This window comes from Plectropomus leopardus, chromosome 2 (genome assembly GCF_026936395.1).
Source record: "Plectropomus leopardus strain MGB_pleo_1.0 chromosome 2, ASM2693639v1, whole genome shotgun sequence".
NCBI lineage: Eukaryota > Metazoa > Chordata > Actinopteri > Perciformes > Serranidae > Plectropomus > Plectropomus leopardus.
In genome coordinates, this window is record NC_142177.1 from 14,872,996 (window position 1) to 14,894,949 (window position 21,954).

At 41.3% G+C, this 21,954-nt stretch overlaps 1 protein-coding gene across 5 annotated transcripts in view; it reads left to right on the forward strand.

The window, feature by feature from the left end:
- celf4 (CUGBP, Elav-like family member 4) overlaps nt 1-21,954 on the forward strand; it is a 139,244-nt gene that overhangs the window by 9,152 nt on the left and 108,138 nt on the right. For all 5 annotated transcript variants that reach the window (XM_042501820.2, XM_088086082.1, XM_088086083.1 and 2 more), the window contains exon 2: nt 18,272-18,354. In XM_042501820.2, the coding sequence (XP_042357754.1) occupies nt 18,272-18,354 (83 nt within the window). The remainder of the gene's footprint in view (nt 1-18,271; nt 18,355-21,954) is intronic.

Below are 21,954 nucleotides of genomic sequence, written 5' to 3' on the forward strand. Positions count from 1 at the left end.
CAGAGGAACTAGCAGCATGACACAGCAGCAATGTGAAAAATAGAGCCAAAGTTTGTCACAGCAAACTGTGGCAGTGGCCCATTAATGCATACCTGGCAAGCATTAATTCTCGTCAGATATTCTGCTCCAAATGTCTTTAATTTGCTTCAAACTCCATCTAATATATTTAAATGTTTTTAACATTGTTTTCAAGGTCAAGTTATGGTTTAATACCACAGAAAAAGCAAATCATTGTTACCTTGCAAACAGATATTGTAATTTAAAAGCCTTGCGATTTCTCCAACCAGTGATACATGATACTTTCAATTACCTTTTCAGTCCATACACAATTGGCTCATATACACTAAACAAATCATTCGGCTTTAGAGATGTATGGTTCATAGAAAGTTGAATAGATGTTTATTCTCAACCAAATTGCTAAACATAACCACAAGTGGCGTATCTGGGTGTGCCTGCTGGAATACTCCAAAGCAGGGATTACACAAGCCTTGTACTATTTGTCCCAGACAGAGCACATCAAAGACTGTCGAGCATGTGTGACTTGTCAGGCCGTGCACATATTTAGCTTCCTCTGTATGCATGCATACAATCTCCTGTGCTGTGTGCAATGACTGCCAGGTTTGAGTGTCCCTGATTCAATTCGCTTTCCTCCCCCATCTCCCTTCATGCCTATTTCATGTCCCCCAATTAAAAATGCACCACGTTGACTTGTAAAAGGAAGGTGGGAATGGAGGTTAGGGCTTTTCAAAGATCTCTCTCAATTATTCAAGACCAGGTTTGATTCAGAAAATGGATGAGGATTAATAAGTCATGCAGAAGTTTTTCGAAGGTTTTGGTAGCAAAATGTAATGCAAGATGTTCTGATGAAACTGGCAGAAGCATCGACCAAAAAGAACAGTTTGCTGTGGATTGGGCCTGACAAGTTTTGACTCCCAAAGTCAGCATCCTACATTTATTCAACCACTTCTCTTTAACAGATGCAAGAGGGATATCTGAAGTTAGTAACTCAGGTCAGAGAGGGTTTGTTCCATTTTATATTTAAGAAATATATTTAGTTTGCAGAGTTCTGAATGACAAAAGGCAACTCAAGAGCTTTGAATTTGTGTTTCATTTTTTGCATTTGTTTCAAGATACCCACTGGGTCCATATTCCATTTTCATTCCCCCCCAAAAACTGCAAATCAGAGCCTTTTGCTACCAGATATTACCATTCAAATCATATTGGCATCACATTGAGAGAAAGTACATCAAGGCTTTATCCTATCCTGCTGGTTGGAGAGCAGATAGACCAAAACATATCGCTGCAGAGGGAGATGGTGCAAGAGTGCGTAAAACGACAAGGAGCTCAAGACAGAGAGAGCGAGGGGAGAGAGGGAAGGAGAATTAGAGAGATGTTGAAACAGGGATGATGTAAGAGAATGCGTGAAAAGAGGCGAGGGAGATCCATAGAAGAGAGTTCGGGTGGGGGGTTGCACACAAAGGCAGACAAAGAATATCAAGAGGCAGAGCGATATACAAGAAAGAGAGCAGAGATTGTAAAGAGAGGTGCAGACTAAAAATGGAGGCACGGGGAGATTGTTCAATGACAGGCACAGAGTGAGCAAAAAAAAAAAAAGGAAGAGGGAAGGGGCTGAGAAGAAAAGACAGACAGAGAGAGAAGTAGAAAGAGTGAGGGAGTCCCAGAGACAGATGTCGCCCTCGCTGGCCCCGGCAGATTGATAGCTTCTGGCCCAGTTCCATGCCAGGCTTTGACCCCTCTGTCCTCTGCTGTAATTTATAGGCTGCGTTTTGCCAGATTTAAGCACTACTCTGTGGCCATCATGGCTCGAGAAGGAAGAATGACCTTCCCAGGATGGGAGCCGAATTAGACCCCTGCAGCTCCCAGCCACCCCGGGGGTAAATCAGCAAGTGCCCTCCGTATTAGAATGAGCTCTGGCAACTTGTTAATTGGACAGGTTTAACTGTATATTTGTCAAGCAATCATTTTTTCTGTTTATAATAGCTCCTGCACTTTCTTCTCTTGTTTCAATTAGGGCAATATATCGATATCCTGATATGACACTAGATATCGTCTGAGATTTTGTAATATCTTAAGTGTTGTCTTTTCCCTACTTTAAAGGCTGAATAACAGTAAAGTGATGGAATTTTCTTAACTTATCAGACTGTTCTCGCTGTTCTAGTATTTGCCTTAACCATTAATGATGATTATTTATCAAAAATTTTATTATGTAAGTATTTTTTGAAAGCACCAGTAGTCAACCCTTCAACATTTTTGCAATATCGATGTCGAGGTATTCCGTCAAAAATATCAGGATATTTTATTTTCACCGTCGCACAGGCCTAATTTCAGTGTAGTATTATATTTGAGTATAGGTATGTTTAGCGTGTGCAAGACAGATGTATGTACATATGCTGTATAGCTCCTTGCTGCAAATCATTTCAGTCTCACTGCCATTAAAATACAGCAGCTGAGGTGGTGAATATCTTTGATATATTTTGGTTGATACTAGAGCTGCAGATTTTGGTCTCATGCTGCAATAAAGTCTAAATAAACCATTGTTGTTATTAAGTAAGTGTCAATACTCCAAGTAACAACAATAAAAATAAAAGATTGTATCGTCTTCACACTTTTTGTAGAGATGAATTACTTATCACCTGCTTTAAAAATGCTCTTGAATTATGTAGAAAAAGGACAGAAAAGCACAGTAATCTGTTTAGCTGTTGATGCTCAAGGCCCACCAAATCCAAACCGACTGTTTTAACTTTGGCACAGTACTGAGAGTTCATGTAGAAACCTGTCTATCACATTAAAAAGCTGACTGAGAAAATACAGTTTTACAGTCTTTAAGGAAAGCTCTTGAAATAAGTGTGCAAACCTCAGTGTGAATGATTGACGTTCAGCTGGATTTATAAGCAGGTTCATGCAGTTTGTGAGGATCACTTAAGCAGAGAAGATTTTGTACCTCAAAAGCAGGTGAAAACCTTCATGGGTTTTAACACATATTTGAAGTGGTTAGGAGAAAAAAATACCCATTCTACAGAAATCAATACCATTTTCACAGAATGAGTTCAAAAACAATAAGTAAAAGAGCAGCAGCTAATGGCAAGCAAACATAGTGGTTGAGTATTTTATTTACGTCAGACAAAGAGCAGACAGAGAGTCGTGGTTATTAAGCTTAACTTGAACTTGGCATTCACTGAGCTGCTAATGCTCTATATTAAATGCAATCTCTATTTCTAATATTTATTTATATTGCAGTGTCTTGTTTTTTCTTTTTAGATTAAATCTTTTCTTTTATCCATTTTATTGCACCCCATTTTTAGTTTCCTCAAAGGATGTTTAAACTTCTGACATTAAATTTGAACTAACAATTCTATGAATATGTGCTATTATTGGGTTAGCTGCCATATGAATATCTTCAAAATGTCTACTTTATTAAACATACGAGTATTTTTATGTCAATATATGCACTATTTTTTTATCTATTGATCAAAGACACTTCAGACTGCTATGCTCACCTTTGTGTGCCTCCTTCACACAGAGGACGAGATGCTTATTGATTGATCAGCTGCTGCCTTCATGAACCAGGCACTAATTTTGTGCAGCACAAGTTTGCTCTGTGGTTTCCTGTAAAGTAAATATGTGTATCCAGCGTGATCCTTCTAGTAGACTAACTTGGCTGGCTTGCCGGTGGGCTCAGCTGGGTTTGTGCTTGGCCATTCAGAGCGTTACTTCAATGCACAAATCAGCCCAGGGAATGATCTGGACAGAAAGCCTTCAGCAAATTATTACAGATTTGCAATTTAATGGCTTCTGAGGTCTCTCCCAGCCCCACACAGGTTCCCAACGAGACAGAGCCCATTAGTTTGGTCGTTTAATCACAGAACAGGAGATGGGAATCCTGGCCAAACCTATACATACCCTGCTTCACTTGGTGTGGAACGATTTCATGGGTTTATAGATAGAGACAGAGAAGTCTGTGCGTGCATGCAGGCGTGTGTGTATGTGTGTGAGTTTGTGAGCATTGGCTAGTTGATAAGCTTTGCTTTCCCTGGAGCAACAGCACTGTGTGTGTGTGTGTGTGTGTGTGTGTGTGTGTGTGTGTGTGTGTGTGTGTGTGTGTGTGTGTGTGTGTGTGTGTAGGAAAGAGCGAGAGAAAACAACACGTTTCTCTATGGATCATTTATCAATACCATGAGGACGCACTGGGCAATAACAATTAATTTGGCATAGACTGTACCCAAAGCTTACAAAAGTCCACTTCATAAATAAATAATAATAGAAAATTAGTTTCCAATGTTGGGTTCCAAAAATATTTTCATTAAAAGTAGTTTTTATTTAAGTTTAACATAAAAAAATGTTTAAATGGGCACCATTAAAGTTTTTTTTTTTAATTTTATATAATCATCAAGAGAGAAGCATGACAAAGAAAATAATTTACTGAGTGTGTTCAATTAGCATAGCAAAGTTTGTAATTAAAAGCTCCAGGGTTTCCCACATATTAATTTATTTATGGCAGCCTGCCACAATTTAACCATCTGCCGCCATATATTGATTTTATATTTTTGGTGCTAGATCATTCATTAGCAGTGCTATTTGATATGCTGTTGGGTCACGGTGAAAGTGAAACTTAATGTACGGGTCTAAAAGTTTGCTGTCACTTACCTCTACAGCAACAGCTGCTCTTATCCATTGATATGATCTGATCAGCTCTAACTGGATCGACAGATCAATTATCCATCCTGCAACTCAAACTCCTCAAACTGCTGCTGAGGTAAAAAAAGAACTCAAGATGTGGTCTGTCTGCACTGCGTTCATGGACTTGCAAAAATGTCTACATTTAGAGAGGTGACACAGAATCATAAAAAAAGGGACACACACACACAGACACACACACACACACACACACACACACACACACGGTAACCCCCTAGAGCACCCTCCCTGTTAAACTTACGTAGATTTACCTGTTTTTGACTGTGGGCTGTAAAGTAGTCCCTCATTTAAGCCTGTAAATAAAACAGTAAGGTTATTTGTGATTTATTACATCTTCTGTAAATTAATCGGCAGTTAGGCTCCAGACCTAAAGCTCTCATGTTATGGTTCATTATGGATTTACAATAGAAGATTTTCCCATTTGTACCGGTTGAAAGAATATATTTTACATAATGGCAAAAATTTTGTAATACTCTTTGTGACAGATAAATGGCCAGCTTATACAGGGTGTTTAAGCGAGTCTTTTTCCTTCACTATAGTTGCCATGAGTAATGTGCCATCGATGCAAAATTTAAAAACTATCACTCCAATCTGCCTTTCAATGTCCCAATTTGTCCAAGAGGAAGCCAAGCTTTCTAAATGAGCTGGATAAAAGTGACTGCCAAAGGGGATGAATATATATAATTATCTGTGGCTGGAGCACCAACAAAGGGACTTTGAAAACCAACTTTGTGCGCCAAAGGCTTCATTAGCCCGACGACAACAAAATGTCCCCCTCAACTTGCGGGCGGAAAGACACAGGTATCTGCAAAGCCATTAGAAGCATGGCATGCAGCCTCCTGTAGCCCAACCACTATCTGTTTGGGATTAGAAGCTACTTAATGCGCTAATGTTAATATGCTAATGTGTTAATGTTATGTTTGAATTATTAGGTGATTTAAGAAATGGCTGGCTGCTGTTTTGTTGGTCTTACGCATTGACACGTTAGAAAGGACGGATAACTGTGTTTACTTTGCATATGGAAATCCCCGAATGTCTTTCATCTGTCCTTCCTATAGCGACTAGTGGTCCATGTTAGCTTTGCAAACATCTTAATTGTGTTAAATGGAGGAAAAAGGGGGGAAGATTAAAAGCCATTAATGTGTGTTGCGTGAGGGTGTGCTATTCCCGGGACAGTGCTTTTGTTCACTTTGGCAAAGCAGACGAGCGAGTTTCACCTTGAAACTCAATGCACACCAGAAACGTTGTCATTGTGTCTACCTAAAACGCTGCTGTCTGTCGCTCGCACTGTTTTATACACTGTCAGACTTGCTTCGCTTCGTCTTTGCATTTCTTTTTGAGATCGCCTCTCTCCATCCTCCGTCCTCCCTTTGTACGTCTCTCCCATTTTCTCTCGTTCTGTCTCTCTCTTGCTTTTCCCTTTGTAGCACTGTTTCTCTCCATCACTCTCTCTCTCACTGTCTGTCTGTCTAAGCGTCAGATAAGCTCACTGGGGGAGACTTTAGAGGACTCTCCATCTGTGTATAAATAGCTCTGGATGAATTATTGAGGGACCTGGGGTTGCTAATAATCCCGCAGGACCCATCTGACAATGACACAGAAGATGGAGGGAAAACAATTACGCAGGCTTTCTCCTTCAGAAGAGTGGGAATGGGAGTGGGGGGGACTCGGCGGCCTCTGGGAGCCTCCTCGCGGGGCCCAACATCTTGGCTAATAAACCCAATTAAGTCTCCGGAATCAATCGGAGCCCCGGGGGCGTCCTCTCTCTTCCTTCCCCGGACGGCGTGCAACAACAGGAAGTGTAATGATTCATGTTCCCCCTTCTGCGTTTGGATCGTCCTCTCATCTCCATCTTGCAGGTTGGCAAGGCGGACGGGACAGGACAGGATGTCCGCCGAGGCAGGATAATAGGACAGGGAGAGGAAAGGAGAAGAGAGGCGAGTAGAGTGGAGAGGAGAGGTGCACAGAGGAATATTAATGGGAGTGTTTATCCTGTAAGTGTTTTACCGGGGGGACGAGACATGGGACCACTCCCATGACAGAGTTAAAGCACTTTGTCTTCTTAGTGATACATGATTCATCTGGAGACGGATTTTTGATTTATCGGCTTTGCCAGGTCCTCATCTGACTGTTGACTCTGTCTGTCCGTCCGTCCGTCCCTCTGTCTGTCTATCTGTTTGTCTCTCGGTCTATGTTTCTCTACTTATGATACACCAATTTCAGTTTTCTTGGATGATTCTGATTTTTGACTGACCTACCGATTTTGGTCAACTAAAATTGACAGCGTACACAATTTTTGTTACATTTCTTAAATGGAAAATTCAGCTTAATGTTTAGAATAAAATTTTTCATCCAATAAAAAATTGATTTTCTCCAAAACTGCATGAAGGAACAGGACCTTCTCTCACTCTCACTAAAACAAATATTTCGATAAAAAAGTGCGCCAGGTTATGGGTAAAGCTTACAGATACAGTTGAATTTACAGTATATCTATTTTATCTGACATTTTTCTAACATCTTACTCTCATATATCCAAAAGAGAACTGGTGCAACAGATCTTTGTTCAGACAAATTATTTACACATCAGAGAGGAATGAAATATTCTATACTTTGTATGTAGGTCTATTACAGAAAATTAACTAAATATCATCCATATAAAACTATGTATTATTTATGTATTTATTTATGCAAAACTATCCATCTGTCTTATCTATGTTGGCCAGTTATGCCAGTATACAGGGATACATCAAATTGTGGTTTTGGCAAATGAAATAATCTATGGTTAACGTGAGACGAACAAAATACAGAAGATAATTGCAGGTTTCTGACAAGATTCTGGTCTCCTGCATGAAAGCCAGGCAAGCTATGTGCCCATTCACAACCCCAACGTCCACACCCTTACTTGCTGCCTCAGGGTGCACTGCATCCTGTGTTGGTATTGAACATTGGCACTGGGCATGTATCATGAGGTGCAGAATCATTGAGTCTGAACATACTGGTGATTCTGTGCTACTGGGCTGGTATATTCTGTCTTTTAAAGCCCTGATGTCCATGAGAGCAACCCAAATCACAGAAGAGATGAAGCAAGACATTCAGCCTTAAAGTGCTGTGTTGTCTGGTTTTCAGAAGAGAGTTTTAGTGTCCCATGATGGTCTAAACACTGTATCAGAGGTTTTTCCACTCTGCCAACTATAAAGTTCCCAAATGAAACACTGAACAGTTGTTAGGCATGAAAATACTCAGAAAAAAAATCCATCTGCTACAAGTTGTACATTGTTTTATTAGTCAGCATCAATACATTTCCCAAAGTGCCCGACCTGGTAACTGTACAGACTTTTGGTTCATCTTAGGAGTCACTTCACGTTTAATAATTCATATTGTGAAAAGCTAAATTTGGGTCTCCCAAACATTTCCAGACAAAATGGCTGAGGTAGGATGAGAATGAGGCGATTCATCTGCCCGGATATTGGGGACAGCTCTAGACGTACTGTGTGTGTGTGTGTGTGTGTGTGTGTGTGTGTGTGTGTGTGTGTGTGTGTGTGTGTGAGTGTGTGTGTGTGTGTGTGTGTGTGTGTGTGTGTGTGTGTGTGTGTGTGTGTGCGTGTGCGTGCGTGTGTGCATGTTTCGCTATCAGGGGAGCTTTAACAAGTTTGTGTATGAGTGTGTGTTCGAGCATTGATTTTACATGTGATTCACTTGGTGCCTGAGAGCTCAATCATCAGTCATAAGCCCAGTTTTTGCAGAAGTGTGTGTGGCTATAAATGTGTGTTTGCATTTTTTTTCTGCCCCGACCCTCAAGGGGCCGGGTGCAGGGGTGGGCAGGGTGGCGGGAGGGGTTGGTGGGTGGTGTGAGGGGACGACACTGTCCTAATGATGCATTTTCTACGCCATTGATTCAGTGGCTCTGCTCTCCAGTAAATCCTTCACATGCAACACATTAAAGCTGGCCCTTTTTCCTCCTTCGCCAATCGATTAGCACAGCTTAGAGACGGCCACTCTGAGAAGCAGGGCGAGAGATGGGACTTGTTATCTTCAGGGACTAAGACACACACAGACACACACTCACACACGAATAACATTTGAAGGTGCTAATTCTTTCTCACCCTTTTTATGTAATAAAAAATGTAAATCTATCTAAGGTTGTAATGTGAAAGTGCATCAAAGTGTGTGAGAACATTTTTAGTTTGCATGCATTTGCTATTAATACCTGTAATCTCTGGATTACTGCATGCATTTTAATATGGAGGTTGCCCACATCCAACTCTCTTGGTCTTTATTTTCTCAGGTTTTTTTTTTCTTTTTCCTTCTCTGTTTCTTTAAAGCCTCCTAGAAATACCACTGTGTGCAGAAACAGGAGTGTGGCACGTACTCATTGAAAGTTTTTTATGTTGTAATCTGTGATTTTCTAAGCTTTTATTGTCATAAATCAGGTGATTTTTATTCTCCCAATTTTTGGGCAGTTTCTACGCTTTTTTTTTTTTCTGGGTATTTTGCCTGGAAAAGTAGCATTTAAACTCTCGGAGTACAGCCATTTGCCATGATGATGTAACAGTTATGCAGGAAATGCCCAGTTATTAAAATTTATTTGACACCCTGCAGTCAATCAGAGCTCAGTTTTCACCCAGGACACAGTATAATAACTTTTATTTGACGATCCTCATATCCTCATCTCAGAGAGTAATTTAGTTACAACTGGAGCCGCTATTGTTCTAAATTACTTTGTCCTGCATTTTTAAGAATGGTGCAGAAGTACAGTAGTGCAGTCCTTTTGAGTTTCATCCGTCACCTGGTTATTAACTTTTGCTCTGTCTTTTCTTGCTCTCCAGTTCCCTCAGTGGCATGCGTGGTGTGTGTTTCTATATTACAGATTCTTCTTGTTCCCCCAAAGAGCAGACTAAGGGATCTGCATATAGTCACCTATAGGAGAGCTGGGACTGCTATTACACTCCATTATAAATGAATTCACCTCCTCTTTCATAATACTGCCCCTTAGTTCTGCCTCACTCTGCTGAAATAATATCACACTCAAGACCAGCATTCATTAGTCCACGAAACAGCTCCTGAATTTTTAAGGCCTTTTTTACAGAATGGAAAAAAAAATGCTTGATGTGGTCTGTGAACAGTAATTGGTGTGTGTGTCTCCCCCTTCACACAGAGTACAGTTGCGTTCTCCGGGCTTATATTGTGGGCTTCAAAGTGCTTTTTTATTTAATCAGGGTTTACAGCTGCCAATTAAAGATTTTTAAGATGATACGGGTAGAAAGTTGGAGTGTTCCTGGAGACCTTGGCCGTGTCCCCTAAAATAGCCTCTATCCTCTGTCTCTTTTTTCCATTGTGAGTAATGATCTGAAAGGTCAGCAAAGGTGAAGGGGATATGAGCGACTGCTCCTCACTTTATTGGATTACTATTCCTCGCAGAACCAAAAGTGTGAGTGTGGCACGTCTGTGTTTTTCACTTCGATGCCTAATTCACTGGGAGATATTTAACTTAGACCAGTCTGCAGTTTTAATTAATCTAACACATTTTATGTATGAGTATAGCACTTTAAGGACCTTTGCCATGGAGACAGTGAGACAGTTAGACGTGTTAAAAAAATCCATAAGAGTTATACAAACTTGGTTGCAGTAGCTGTGTATATTTTATTTCCAGAAGTAGAATTAGCCGCATTGCGGCTATAAACCTTTCTTATTTAATTTTATGGTGTTTTGAAGCAGATACAAACTTAATCGTAACAATCACATTATAAACAAGGGCAACTGTTTCATTTTTGAATCAGAAATCACTTAATACAACACTTTCGGTATTAGCATCAGGCAAATGATGCATTTTTAACAGGGGGATGAAGCCTTTTTTTTCTTTTTCTTGATTTTGTTTTCTTAATTGTGCTGAGCAAATAAAGCTGCATTTGAGACCTCCATTCTAAGAGCAAATTGCAGTGCAGGTTGAGATCAGGCTCATCTAATAACCTTGACAATTAAAACTGGGGCTGTTTTCATCCTCAGAAGTAGCTGCAAAGTGAGCGCTCCTTGCTTTCACGCTGCTCTCCGGATGAGGAGAGGCTTTGCCCTGTCAGGCTCAGAGATAACACTATTTCCTGCCCTCTGCTTAAAAGTGGTGAATGTACAGCTCACTGCATGTCAGTCCAATATAGTCTCTGTCTTTGTGTCATATCTAGTGTAGGAAAAAATGTTGCTCCACATTATCAATCTCTCATTACTGTAGTTAGCCTGCATTAGCTCTGAAACAAAAAACAAGAAGAGAATTGTAAATAGTAGATCATATCTAATATACCCCCCCTCCTCGTCCCTGCTAACTTTAAGGTAATTTCCTTGTCCTCTTTTACTTTTTTTGGCTAGCAAATGACGTGATGGTGTTCATGGGTTAACTAATGTTACATCGTCATACAAAAAGTTACATCAAAATATAAAAGTGATCTAATTCACTGTGCCGCTCAAAGGCTACTGCTGGCAGCTGCCAGCAACTTTTAAGGTGGAATGTTTTCTTACATGATACTCAGTGCATGAGTTGGTGATGTGAATCAATCAACACACCTTAGATGTTAATATGATAACTTAAACAATTCTGATTGTTTGTATTGGCTTTCTTGCATTACATATGATTTAGTGATAAGTGGATCTTCAAGTGCTTCAAAAAATGAAATTGAATTTTGAGCAAAAAAAATGTCTGAGTTTGGTTTTGATGTGCTCTGGCAGCAATACATCTATGTTTCTAGGTCTGTGTCCAGAGAGGACGATGTCAGGGTCCGGACTCAGGGGATGGAGAGGGATGGCAGGTTAACAAGTGGGACACATTTGGACATTTTGCTGACAAGGGGAGATAGTGTCTTTCCTCATTTCCTCTCAAATCACCTCCTGCTTATTAGTATTCCTGTGTTGCACTCAGTGGTACTCATTTTCACCACATGACTAAAAGACCAAGGCTTTATATGCCATTTCTCTGAACACAATGAGTCAAGAATTTTCGTCTTTACTCTGACCCATTTCAAGAGTGAATTGAAGAGTGTTATCTAAGCCTTAGCACTCACAAAAATCCAGTCAGAACGTTCTTGTCTTAAGGTCAATCTTTTAAAAAGGAGAAAAAAAACATTCTTCTGTTTATTGAGCAAAGGCTGTCCTTGGTCAACCCTTTCAGGCGGAGATAAGTGCTAACAGAACTGAGGTAGGGGAAGATGTGGAGATTTCTATTGACTGACTGAAATTGGACAGCCTCAAACAAAGTTTCATGCCAAAGTTTTTCGAGGCAGAGTTCCAGGGCTATGCAGCGTGGAGTTTCAGCCGCGCCGTGGATAAAGCTTTTTAATGCTATTGACTCTTTTTAGGCTCTTACCAAGATGTTCTGAAATATTTAAATGATCACTGGGAGTTTCTCCCCGTCTGTGGCTGGGAATAAAAGGATAGAGTGAGAGGAGGGAACTTTTTTGTCAGCCTTTTACAATCCCTGAATTAATAGGCACAAGATAATTAGAGAATTCTGTGCAATAACATTGTCCCCAAGCTCTCTAGTCTTGGGTGGCGTCAGGCAATGCATGCTGGTAAAATTTAATTCATGTGTCCAGTAACACTGCAAAACGCTAATTCAGGAAGGCATTAGTGGTTTTACTTTTAATACAAGCATAATTAGTTTTATAGCAGAATTTTAAGATTTGTGTGTCTCCATCCAGGGCCATAGCTACCACTGAGGTCACAGAGGTCATGGTCTCACTATTGTTTTTGGGAATTTGGGGATTGAATTAACCTTACATTCTGTAATTACACCTGAAATATACATGATGGGATAAATATCTTTAGATATGACTGCCTTTAGGCAAGAAAATTGAACTTAAAAAAAGCTATACAGCATATGGTACATATGACACGTGACAAACCAACAGACAATTATTTCTGAGCTCTGCAGACCCCCTCTTTATGCTTTAGATTCTGAACGTTGTTGGACTCATTGTTTTGGGGATACAACAAATTCATTGTATTGCTTCACTTTCACCACTCTTGTGTTTCCATTGGCAGGCAGCTGTTTTTTTTTTGTTTTTTTTAGCAGAAAAACTCTAAAAACCCACTGTACACTACCTGTCCATCACCACACAGCTGACGGACAATGTTAGCAACCAGTTAGAGCATTTAGCTGCTCAAGAGTCGGATAATTCTCTCAGAGGTTGGTGGAGACCAAAAACAGAGCTTCAAGTAGAGCAAAAACTGGATTACAAATGAAAGCTGAAGTTTGTGGGATGTGTACATAGTTAGCACTTGCTAACATGTAAACCCTATTAAGTTTAAAGTGATAATATGTCAGTGTTGTGTTAACAGCTCATTTTTGCTGGCATCAAGTGGCCAAAAAATGTTAATTTAAAAAAAAAAAAAAATAGCTGTAAAATTCGGTCAGGTCCCATTGTCTAAGTGCTTTTGCACTCAACCAAGGCTCAACAATTTGAAATACTATCTATTTGATATTTTGCATTAGCAGTGAAACCGCTTATAGTGATCACTGTTACAGTGATGAGCCACCTATATGGATTAAAAAGGGGACAGAATCATCTCTATACAAACGCTGTATCATTGCAGTAATTTTTGGTTATCAAGTAGTCTGCTTACAGTGTTCATTTTGTGTCTCTTTAAAAAAAAAAAAGACAACATGGCAAAAAATTAAACAACCTAAATTCTACTTTTTTTACTTAACCTCACAGTAACCTGTATGCCCCCGGCTGGCTAAGTGAGGCTGGTACTGCATGCACATTAAAATCATGTAGGAATGTGTAGTCTCCCCTGTGTCGTGCTGAGGCGTTAAGGATTCAGCAGTTGATTATGGAGTGAAACACCACCCGCTTTATTGCCATACATTTCAATTCAGACTCTAAAACTCTACTCTACTGTAAAACCTCCAACAAATGCCCTCTTCCCCGACTTACTTCCTATATGTTTCAAAATAAGAGTACATTGTAAACTTTATATTCCAACACACACTCGAAGCTAATGACAAACTTCCAAAAACAATTCCCGCAGGTGCAGCAGCAAAACCTGCTGTTCCTCGCTGCCTTGTTAAGTCTACTTAAACACTGAGAAATTGTCATGGTTTCCAGTGATGGAGACGGAAAACAAATGGGCCCAGGAAAAGCACTTGTGGTTGAAGCTGCCCCCGTCAAGGGGATTGATAATGGCAATGCAATGACCTTTAGTAGCAAAGCTGTCCATTTCATTGATTTGTTAATGTAGTAAATATACAAATGTCAGTGAGATGATAATCTGCAATTTCAGAAATAAAGAAAAAGAAAAATGTTTTAGCTATAATTATCATCTGTTCACAGTGACAAATGAGGTTCCTACTATAGTCATGTATTTGAAAACCTGACATAATATTACGACTGATTTTCAGTTCTTCATAACTTATGAAACCTACTTCAGCTCTATAGAGAACATAAGAAGTTGGTTTTAAATATACTGATCCCAAGATGACTCAAAACCCAAATGTCAGATACAAATAGATAAACAGTATACTGTATATCCTGTACATGTAGTTTCCCAATCGTCAACTTGTTGAGGAAACTACCAGTACATGTGTCCCGTAGTTAACACGGTCAAAGCTGTATGTGGTCCAACACAGCTGTCGTTTAAATGAGGCCTGGTGACAGTTGGTGGATTTCACCGCTGAAGCTTGTGTCTTTTCTTCTTTCCCCACCAGTAAGTATTCATAGTCTCCACCATTCCCTTGCTGCTTTCTTTCATCTTCTCTCCTTTTCTTCTCCACATTCCTCTCTCTCTGTCTCTCACTCTTTTCCTGTTTCTCTCCCTCTCTCTCTCTCTCGGTGGGTGTGTGTCCCTTTAGGGTGTCTGCAGCGGTTGAGATAAGAAGCGAGTGTAGGACACAGGGGGATGGTGTTCACAGAAGCTAGGTGATCTTATCTCCTCTCTCTCTCCCTCTCCCTCTCTTACCAAGCATCCCTCGCTGTTCTGCTTTTCCTCTCTGCTGTTCTCCTCCCCCTCTTTCTTTTTGCTCCCTTGCCCTTCTTCCTCTCTTCCCCCGTCTCTCTCCTCTCCTCTCGTCTCACACACACACACACACACACACACACGTTCTCTCAGATCCCCTCTGCGCTGCTGTTGATTTGAATTTGAAGTGATGGGAAACCAAATTGGCAGCATTGACAGCAGAAACAAACAGCTTATCTCTCTCTCCTGGGCCAATATGGGTCTTAGTCAGATACTAGAGCCGCTGCCAGCATCTGACTTGTGACAATGATGATAAATTGAACGTTTGTTGACTGTCACTTTTCATGTGTGTGTGCGTGTACGTGAGTGTGTGTTTGTGTGACTGTGTTAGTATCTGCGTGTCTACATACGTGTGCAAATACACTTAGTGGTGGAACATAAATAAAATGAAGTACAGCACTGAAGCACAGTTTTTAGGTGCTTGTACTTTACTTTTTACTTTAATTTTCTCTTAATTCACAGCATATTGGCGAGAATTATTGTTACACATCAACATATATTTGCAAGAATAATTACTAGTTAATTTGCAGATTAGGACTGTTCTATACAACACGTATGATGACTATATGTAGTACGATGCATACATTAAAACGGAGGTCCAGGACTTGTTGTACTCAAGAAATTATAAAAACTGAGAGGGGAAAAAGATGGGAGATGCCATGCAACATAGGTCCCCAGCCAAACTCAAACAGTGGACATTGTGAGGACATAGTCAGCGTCTTAAACCCTGATATTGTAAAATGAAATAAAAAATACATTTTGCAAGGAATGCATTTGCTGCCTGGACTATGTTCCCTGGCAATGTTTTTTCAAGTGTAGGAAAAGCTACATTTTTGTATTGGCTGCAGATTGAAGTGAGCTCGTTGGCTGGATGGTGGGTTTTTCTCAGCAGACACTGTGTGGAGCAGCCCCCCCCCCCCATGAGCCATGAGTTTGTCCTCATTCTTACTGAAGATATTTGCCTGGGTCACAACCTTTAAATCCATTGACTCCGGGGTGCCCAGTGCTCACCTGGTACAGGGGGGCTCACCATGTACAGAGGCTTTGTCCTTGCCACAGCGGCTGTGGGTTTCCATCCTTGGCCCTTTGCTTGCATGTCATCCCCTCTCTCCTTTCAACTTTCACACTAATAGATCAATCTGCCCAATCAAATAAAGGGAAAAATCCCCCCCAAAAATATCTTAAAAAAAAAATCTGGGCACTCCACCGAGTGGCACACAAATGTGTTTGAGAGAAAAAGAGTGACAGAGAGGGGGAAAGGTTGACTATTGCCAACAATGTTTCTGTAACTTAGGCTATTAAATACCCCATTGAAACACTGCTTTGTTTCAATGGGGTTGAATATAATATGACAAGAATGGATATTCTAAAACAACAAAGTCTACACATCGTCAATAAACATTTTACTGATACATTCAGTGTAAAAAAATTGCAGCTTGGCAAGTATGTGAATTATCCATTAATTTTCTTGTAATAACTGTATGCGTAGATATTCGTAGTATATAAATGTTATTTCTAGGCAACAGGGTTTGATGAAGGGTTTTTTGACATTTGTATTTGTGACTGGGCTGTGGATTTCAGTTGACTGGATCAGACAAGAAAGGTCAATAACTACTGGAATAACCTCCCCAAAAAGTACTTAAAATAATCTCCATAACAACAACCAACAACATTAAAATGGTGCATATCGTCTCATGCAACAGTAACAATCAAAAATGCAATACATAATGTAACACTAACAGATAATGTGTTGTTCTTGAAGTATATTTACATTGCGGGATGTTATTTCTGGATCTGAATACTTCTTCACTGAAAATACCACTGGATGCTGTGGGTGCCCGGGCTCCAAACACGCGAGTGTCAGGCGCGTGAATCAGAGGCTTGCGTGTGTTTCCTGTGGGACGGCGCCGGCATGTAGCGTTAACACGACAGGCCCGGAGAGGACGAGGAGGTAGCCAAGCTGTCAGCGGCCAGCTCCCACTTCGCCTAATGAGAGAGAGGCCCGTTAATTAAAAACACCAACAGGCGGAGCTCCCCAGTGTCCCGCCATCAGGACGACCCGGGGTTAAAGACACGGAGCCGAGAGGATGGGAGGCATGCTGCTTCTACACACAGTACATGGTGCTGCCCTCAACAATAAATAGCCCCCAGTATGCAAGAAGAACAAAGCAAAGCACAACTGGAAATAGCCATAGGAGGAAGGGGCTTTCTTTAAACTGCAATGTGCTTGTGTTTATTTGGGGGGAGGGGTCTGTGATAATCGTCTGCTCAGCTCTTGATGTTCCCAGAACAAACTGCGGTTCTTTTGTCTCTTTGTGCTTGTGTTAGTAGGATGGCAGCAGGGAACAATTTGTCAATGTCTGCATGGAGACTTCCAAAAAAAATTAAAAATAAAATTACCCAAAAGCCTGTGCATTAAGAGTTTTTTCTTTCTTGCAGCTGTAATGTTTACCAAAAAGAACCCTTCAAATGCTTCAAATGTATTTTTATATAATCACTATGCAAACCCACAGACTAATTGTCCCTTGTGGATGTTTTTTTTTCTTCTTGAATTTATTTGAATTCCATTACTTTTTTTTCTTTTTTTTTAACATAAGTTAAAATTTCCACAGTAAATATGCAAAACACCTGCAAGGAGGAATATTTGCCTCAGATTGAATTGTGTCACTGCAGCCTATTGTGCAATCGTCTTTGTAAGTGTTTTATTAAACTGTCAAACACATGAATCATTAGCCTTGATCTGCAGATTGACAGTTTGTCAGCTCTCTGACAGTGGCGTGCGCCTCACTGTCAACAGGGGGTGGCGAGGGAACGGCTTACACGTTCCCCACGGCTTCTTCTTCTTCCTTGCCTCCTGCGTCTCCATCTTCCTCCCACCCCCACATGTCAGCCCAGGTGCTAACAAAACCGAGGATTGTGGGTAGTCTTGGAACATATGGAGCAGGGAGACGGAGAAATGAAGGGTGGAGGGAGGGAGGGGGGGGGGTGAGAAAGAGAGAGAAGCTGTCAGGGAAATGTCTATCCCTGTCACAGCAGCCAGAAGAGTGCGATGGACGAATGGATAACTGCTATTTCAGACTGCCAGGGAGAAAGCTCAGTCAGATTTGATGTGTTTTGCGGGCAGATTGGCTCTCGTGCAACAGAATGCACAAATCGTGGCATCACCAAAGCCGCAATTTCTGCTCTTGCTTTCATGTATTTTTTTGCTTGCGTATGGATTGCGTTTGTGTACAGAAGAATGTTCGGTTTGTTCAGTCGCTGAAATACTGTTCGCTGAGCACAAACACGCACATGAGGCACACACACAAACACGAGCGAAGTCCCAGTGTGGCCATGTAGACAGAGTTTCAGAGCTATGGCTGCAGGCTTACTCTCTCTCTCTCTCTCTCTCTCTCTCTCTCTCTCTTTCTGTCTGTGTGTGTGTGTGTGTGTGTGTGTGTTGTTTTTGGCTATTCGCTAGTGATTGGTGCAGCCCCCTCCCATGTCGCTTTCTCTCTTCCTCTCTGTCCCCAGTTCACATAATATAATCATCTCTCTCTTTCTTTCTGTATTTCAGGCTGTGCCTTCCTCACCTACTGTGCCAGAGAGTCGGCCCTGAAAGCCCAGAATGCATTGCATGAGCAGAAGACCCTGCCAGGGGTAAGTCATACAAGAAGAAAAACGCCATGTCCACCCAGAAGCAAAAAATCTAACATAAACACATCTTGAATTCACTCTGGCAGCAACTCCAACACCGATGCTCATTTTTAACATATAATACCTTATATTCATTTCAAATCAAAGGGGGCTGACTGTCTTTGCCATGCTTGTCATGTTCTGTTTATCACTGGCTGTACACCAGACATGAGCACAGCTCTTCTTTCTCTTAAATATCCGTCCTCTTCCTCTGCCACCCCCCCCACCCCCCATATCCACTGCCTCCCTCTCTCTCTTCACTTTGACAGTCACACACACAAACCCATAGGGAGAAACCACACACAGCATCGCATCATAGGCATACTATTTATAGTCCTTCCTCCAGTTTGTGTAAATGAATGTGTGCCTCTGTGTGTGTGTGTGTGTGTGTGTGTGTGTGTGTGTGTGTGTGTGTGTGTGTGCGCGTGCGTGCATGCGTTCTGTGTGTGTGGGCAAACGTGTGAGAGATAGACAGAGAGGGATAAAAAGCGGGTGAGTGGGTAGATGTGGGCTATTTTGTACATTTATGTGCTTGCTCGGCATCATGAGTGTGCATCATGGATGTACATCACGACAGTGTTTCTTTAAAACAGATGTTCACATGCTGTGGATTTTGCCCCTCACATGTACAATGCAGCTGGAAGCAATGCATGTCTCATTTAAATGCTCAGCTTCTATACATGCATGCTGGGATTTTTGACGTTGTCATAAAGAACAGATAGATATTCAGTTGTTAGCTTGTGTGTGTGTGTGTGTGTGTGTGTGTGTGTGTGTATGTGTATGCATTGTGAGCATTTTCTTTATGTGATTTGATGATTACATGTTTGTGTGTGTGCATGTGCAATACATTTCAGTTAGTATGTGCTTGAGTGTGCATGCACCTGAACACACGTGCCTCCGCACTTGCTCGCGTGTGTGCATGCACGCAACTGCCTGCTCATGTGTGCGTATGTGCGCGTTAGGAAGTTTTGATGCGTCTCTGTCAGGCCTGGCTCGGTTTGCTCTGTTCGTTTTTAATGACGCCTCCAGGGAAGCTGACAGTCGCCGTGTTGAGCGCACAGCCTTTGATGTGAGTGATTATGACATCACAGACGTGCAGCCGAGAAGAGCGGAGGAGTGGGGATCCGTGCTCTCAGTTTTTTTTTTTTTTTCCACTTCCCAGTGGCATATTATTCAGAAAGAAAGAGGGAGGGAGAGACAGAGACACAGAGAGAGAAAGACGAAGAGAGATTAAATATTTGGCCAAAACCAGAATGCGATTTTGTGTTCACACAAAATGTGCTGCCGATTGATGTTTTTGCCTTTGTTGCTATTGTTTGACACGGACCTGAAGAGATGGGCATAAAAACAACCTTTTTTTTAAGGATTCTGTATTTACATCTTCAAGGGAAAGAGAATGTATTTGGCTTCACACGCTACATAGTAGTGCACCAACAACATTTAATCAGTCACTTGCAATCAACTTTGCTTTAGAAGGAAATCCTAATTAGCGATGCCTTTGCCAGCAGAGGACAGTCTCAGGTTTGCATTTGATTGATGGTGAGTGTTAAGTAAACAAAGGTAATGCCATAGGAAGACCTAGATGCTCAACAAACCCTGAAGCAGAGCATTCGGAGAGGCAGACCAGGAGACTTTGTTTTGTTGCTGGTGGAGGTAAAGCCAGCAAAACAGAATAAATGAGTTCATTAGAAACAGAGCGAGGACTTGGCCCTGGGAAAGGCAGTGGGACGTTTTATGGCACACAACTACACTCTCTTTCCTCCGTTCCTTTGGGGATTTTTTTCACCTACCTTCTTCTCTACCTCCTTCCATCCTCTATCAATCCCCCACTCACAGGCCAACACAACCAAAACCCTGCAAATGAAATCCCTTTTTTCCCCCTTAAAGCCTCTTTCCCCTTCACTTCGCGTCCTGATGTGCTTTTTATCGTCAAAGTTGCTCCCCAACCCTTACATTTAAAAAGTTTTCTGCCGTCTTTATTCTTTTGCTGCCAGGTGAGCTGAGAGAAGAGGGGATTTGGCTTCCTAGAGGAAATGCCCTGTAAGCATGGCTGTAGGCTGTTGGTGTAGCTCAGACAAAGTACTAAGGGCTGCCGTGTGTGTGTGTGTGTGTGCGTGCGTGCGTGCGTGCGTGCGTGCGTGCATGTGTGTGTGTGTGTGTGCGTGTGTGCGCGTGAGCGCATAACTGAGCAGGTGCAGTGTCAGGAGAGACTTTGGGTAAACAAGCGACAAGCAAAAATACTGATGTAAAAGTGACACTGACATTGAACTATTTGTGATAGATGACACATTGTTTTCACATCCCTCATTCATAGTGCAACAAACTCCAGGTACACAAGATTATGCTGATGGAGAGTAACTTTCAGCTGGCGTAATTAAATCAACACCACTGACACAGAAACAACTGCATTTTTGAGGACACTCGAAACATTCAAGAGGCACATTTGAATGATAAGACACAAACACAAACTCCGTGGAGCAATGGATGGATCATAGAGCAGACCTTGTAAGTGCAGGCCCAGGGGCCCAAGGGGGCCCAGGGGAGGGCACAAAGCCTGCACACTTTATAAAATAATGCACATATCTCCCTTTGACGTCACTCATTGGTTTGTGGACAGCCATTTTGAAGCCTCAAGTTTGGCATTTTGGCCATTAACATCTGGGATTTTTGGAGCCAGAGGTTTGAGAAATTTGAGCTGTGAAGGAATGTGAGGTGGATCTGAATCATAGACTGTAGTGATGCCTTGCAGACATCCTGTCTCTCAAGTGGCCCTGCCCTTAATTATGCATAACTTTGGGCCTTAATAAGATCTGAATGTGTAAAGTAAAAAAAATAAGAAAAGAAAGAAATGAATGCTGAAATTACTTATGAAGAGTTAGCCTTAAGTGGCTATTCACGGAACTGCGGTTTTTGGCACTTCTGCATTGGCCTGTACCACAGGTTTCCTTTGATCATTTCCTATAATATTTTGAATAATATTCTTTAAGAAAAAATGTAAATGTCTGTCAGTGTGGATCTGTTTTGTCAGGATTTTTTGAAAGGATGTCGACAGCTTCATTAAATCTCCAGAATTAACAACATACTTTTTACATGTTCAAAAGCTATCACATGAGGAAGACCTTTGGTTGAAATGTTGTGATCCAATAAAACATTTTTGTGGCACTGAGTAAGTATGTGGGCATGCCTTCCTTTTTTCCCTGCTGTTCTTCAATTGCCCTTGACCTTCACTGAAAATAAAGAAAGAGATGTGCATATAACCCCTCCTTTTCCCCAGATTTCAACCAACTGCAGCACTTAAGAGTTATGTTAAAATGATAAAGTCTCAAAGAAAGACCTTAAATTATTGTATTTCTGCCTGTTTCATAACCCTTCCATTCCATCCAATTTGAAAAACACAATATAATATAATATAACACCACTGAAGAGTTCTGTTTCCTTGGTACACAGCTAGTGAGCAAATAAATAGAAAAGGTTTTTTTTCTGGATAGTGACGTGAGACAGGCCAAAAATGGGGCGCGTCCCAAACGCTGGGCTCTGGCTGCCATATTTGTGATCCTGTGCTCC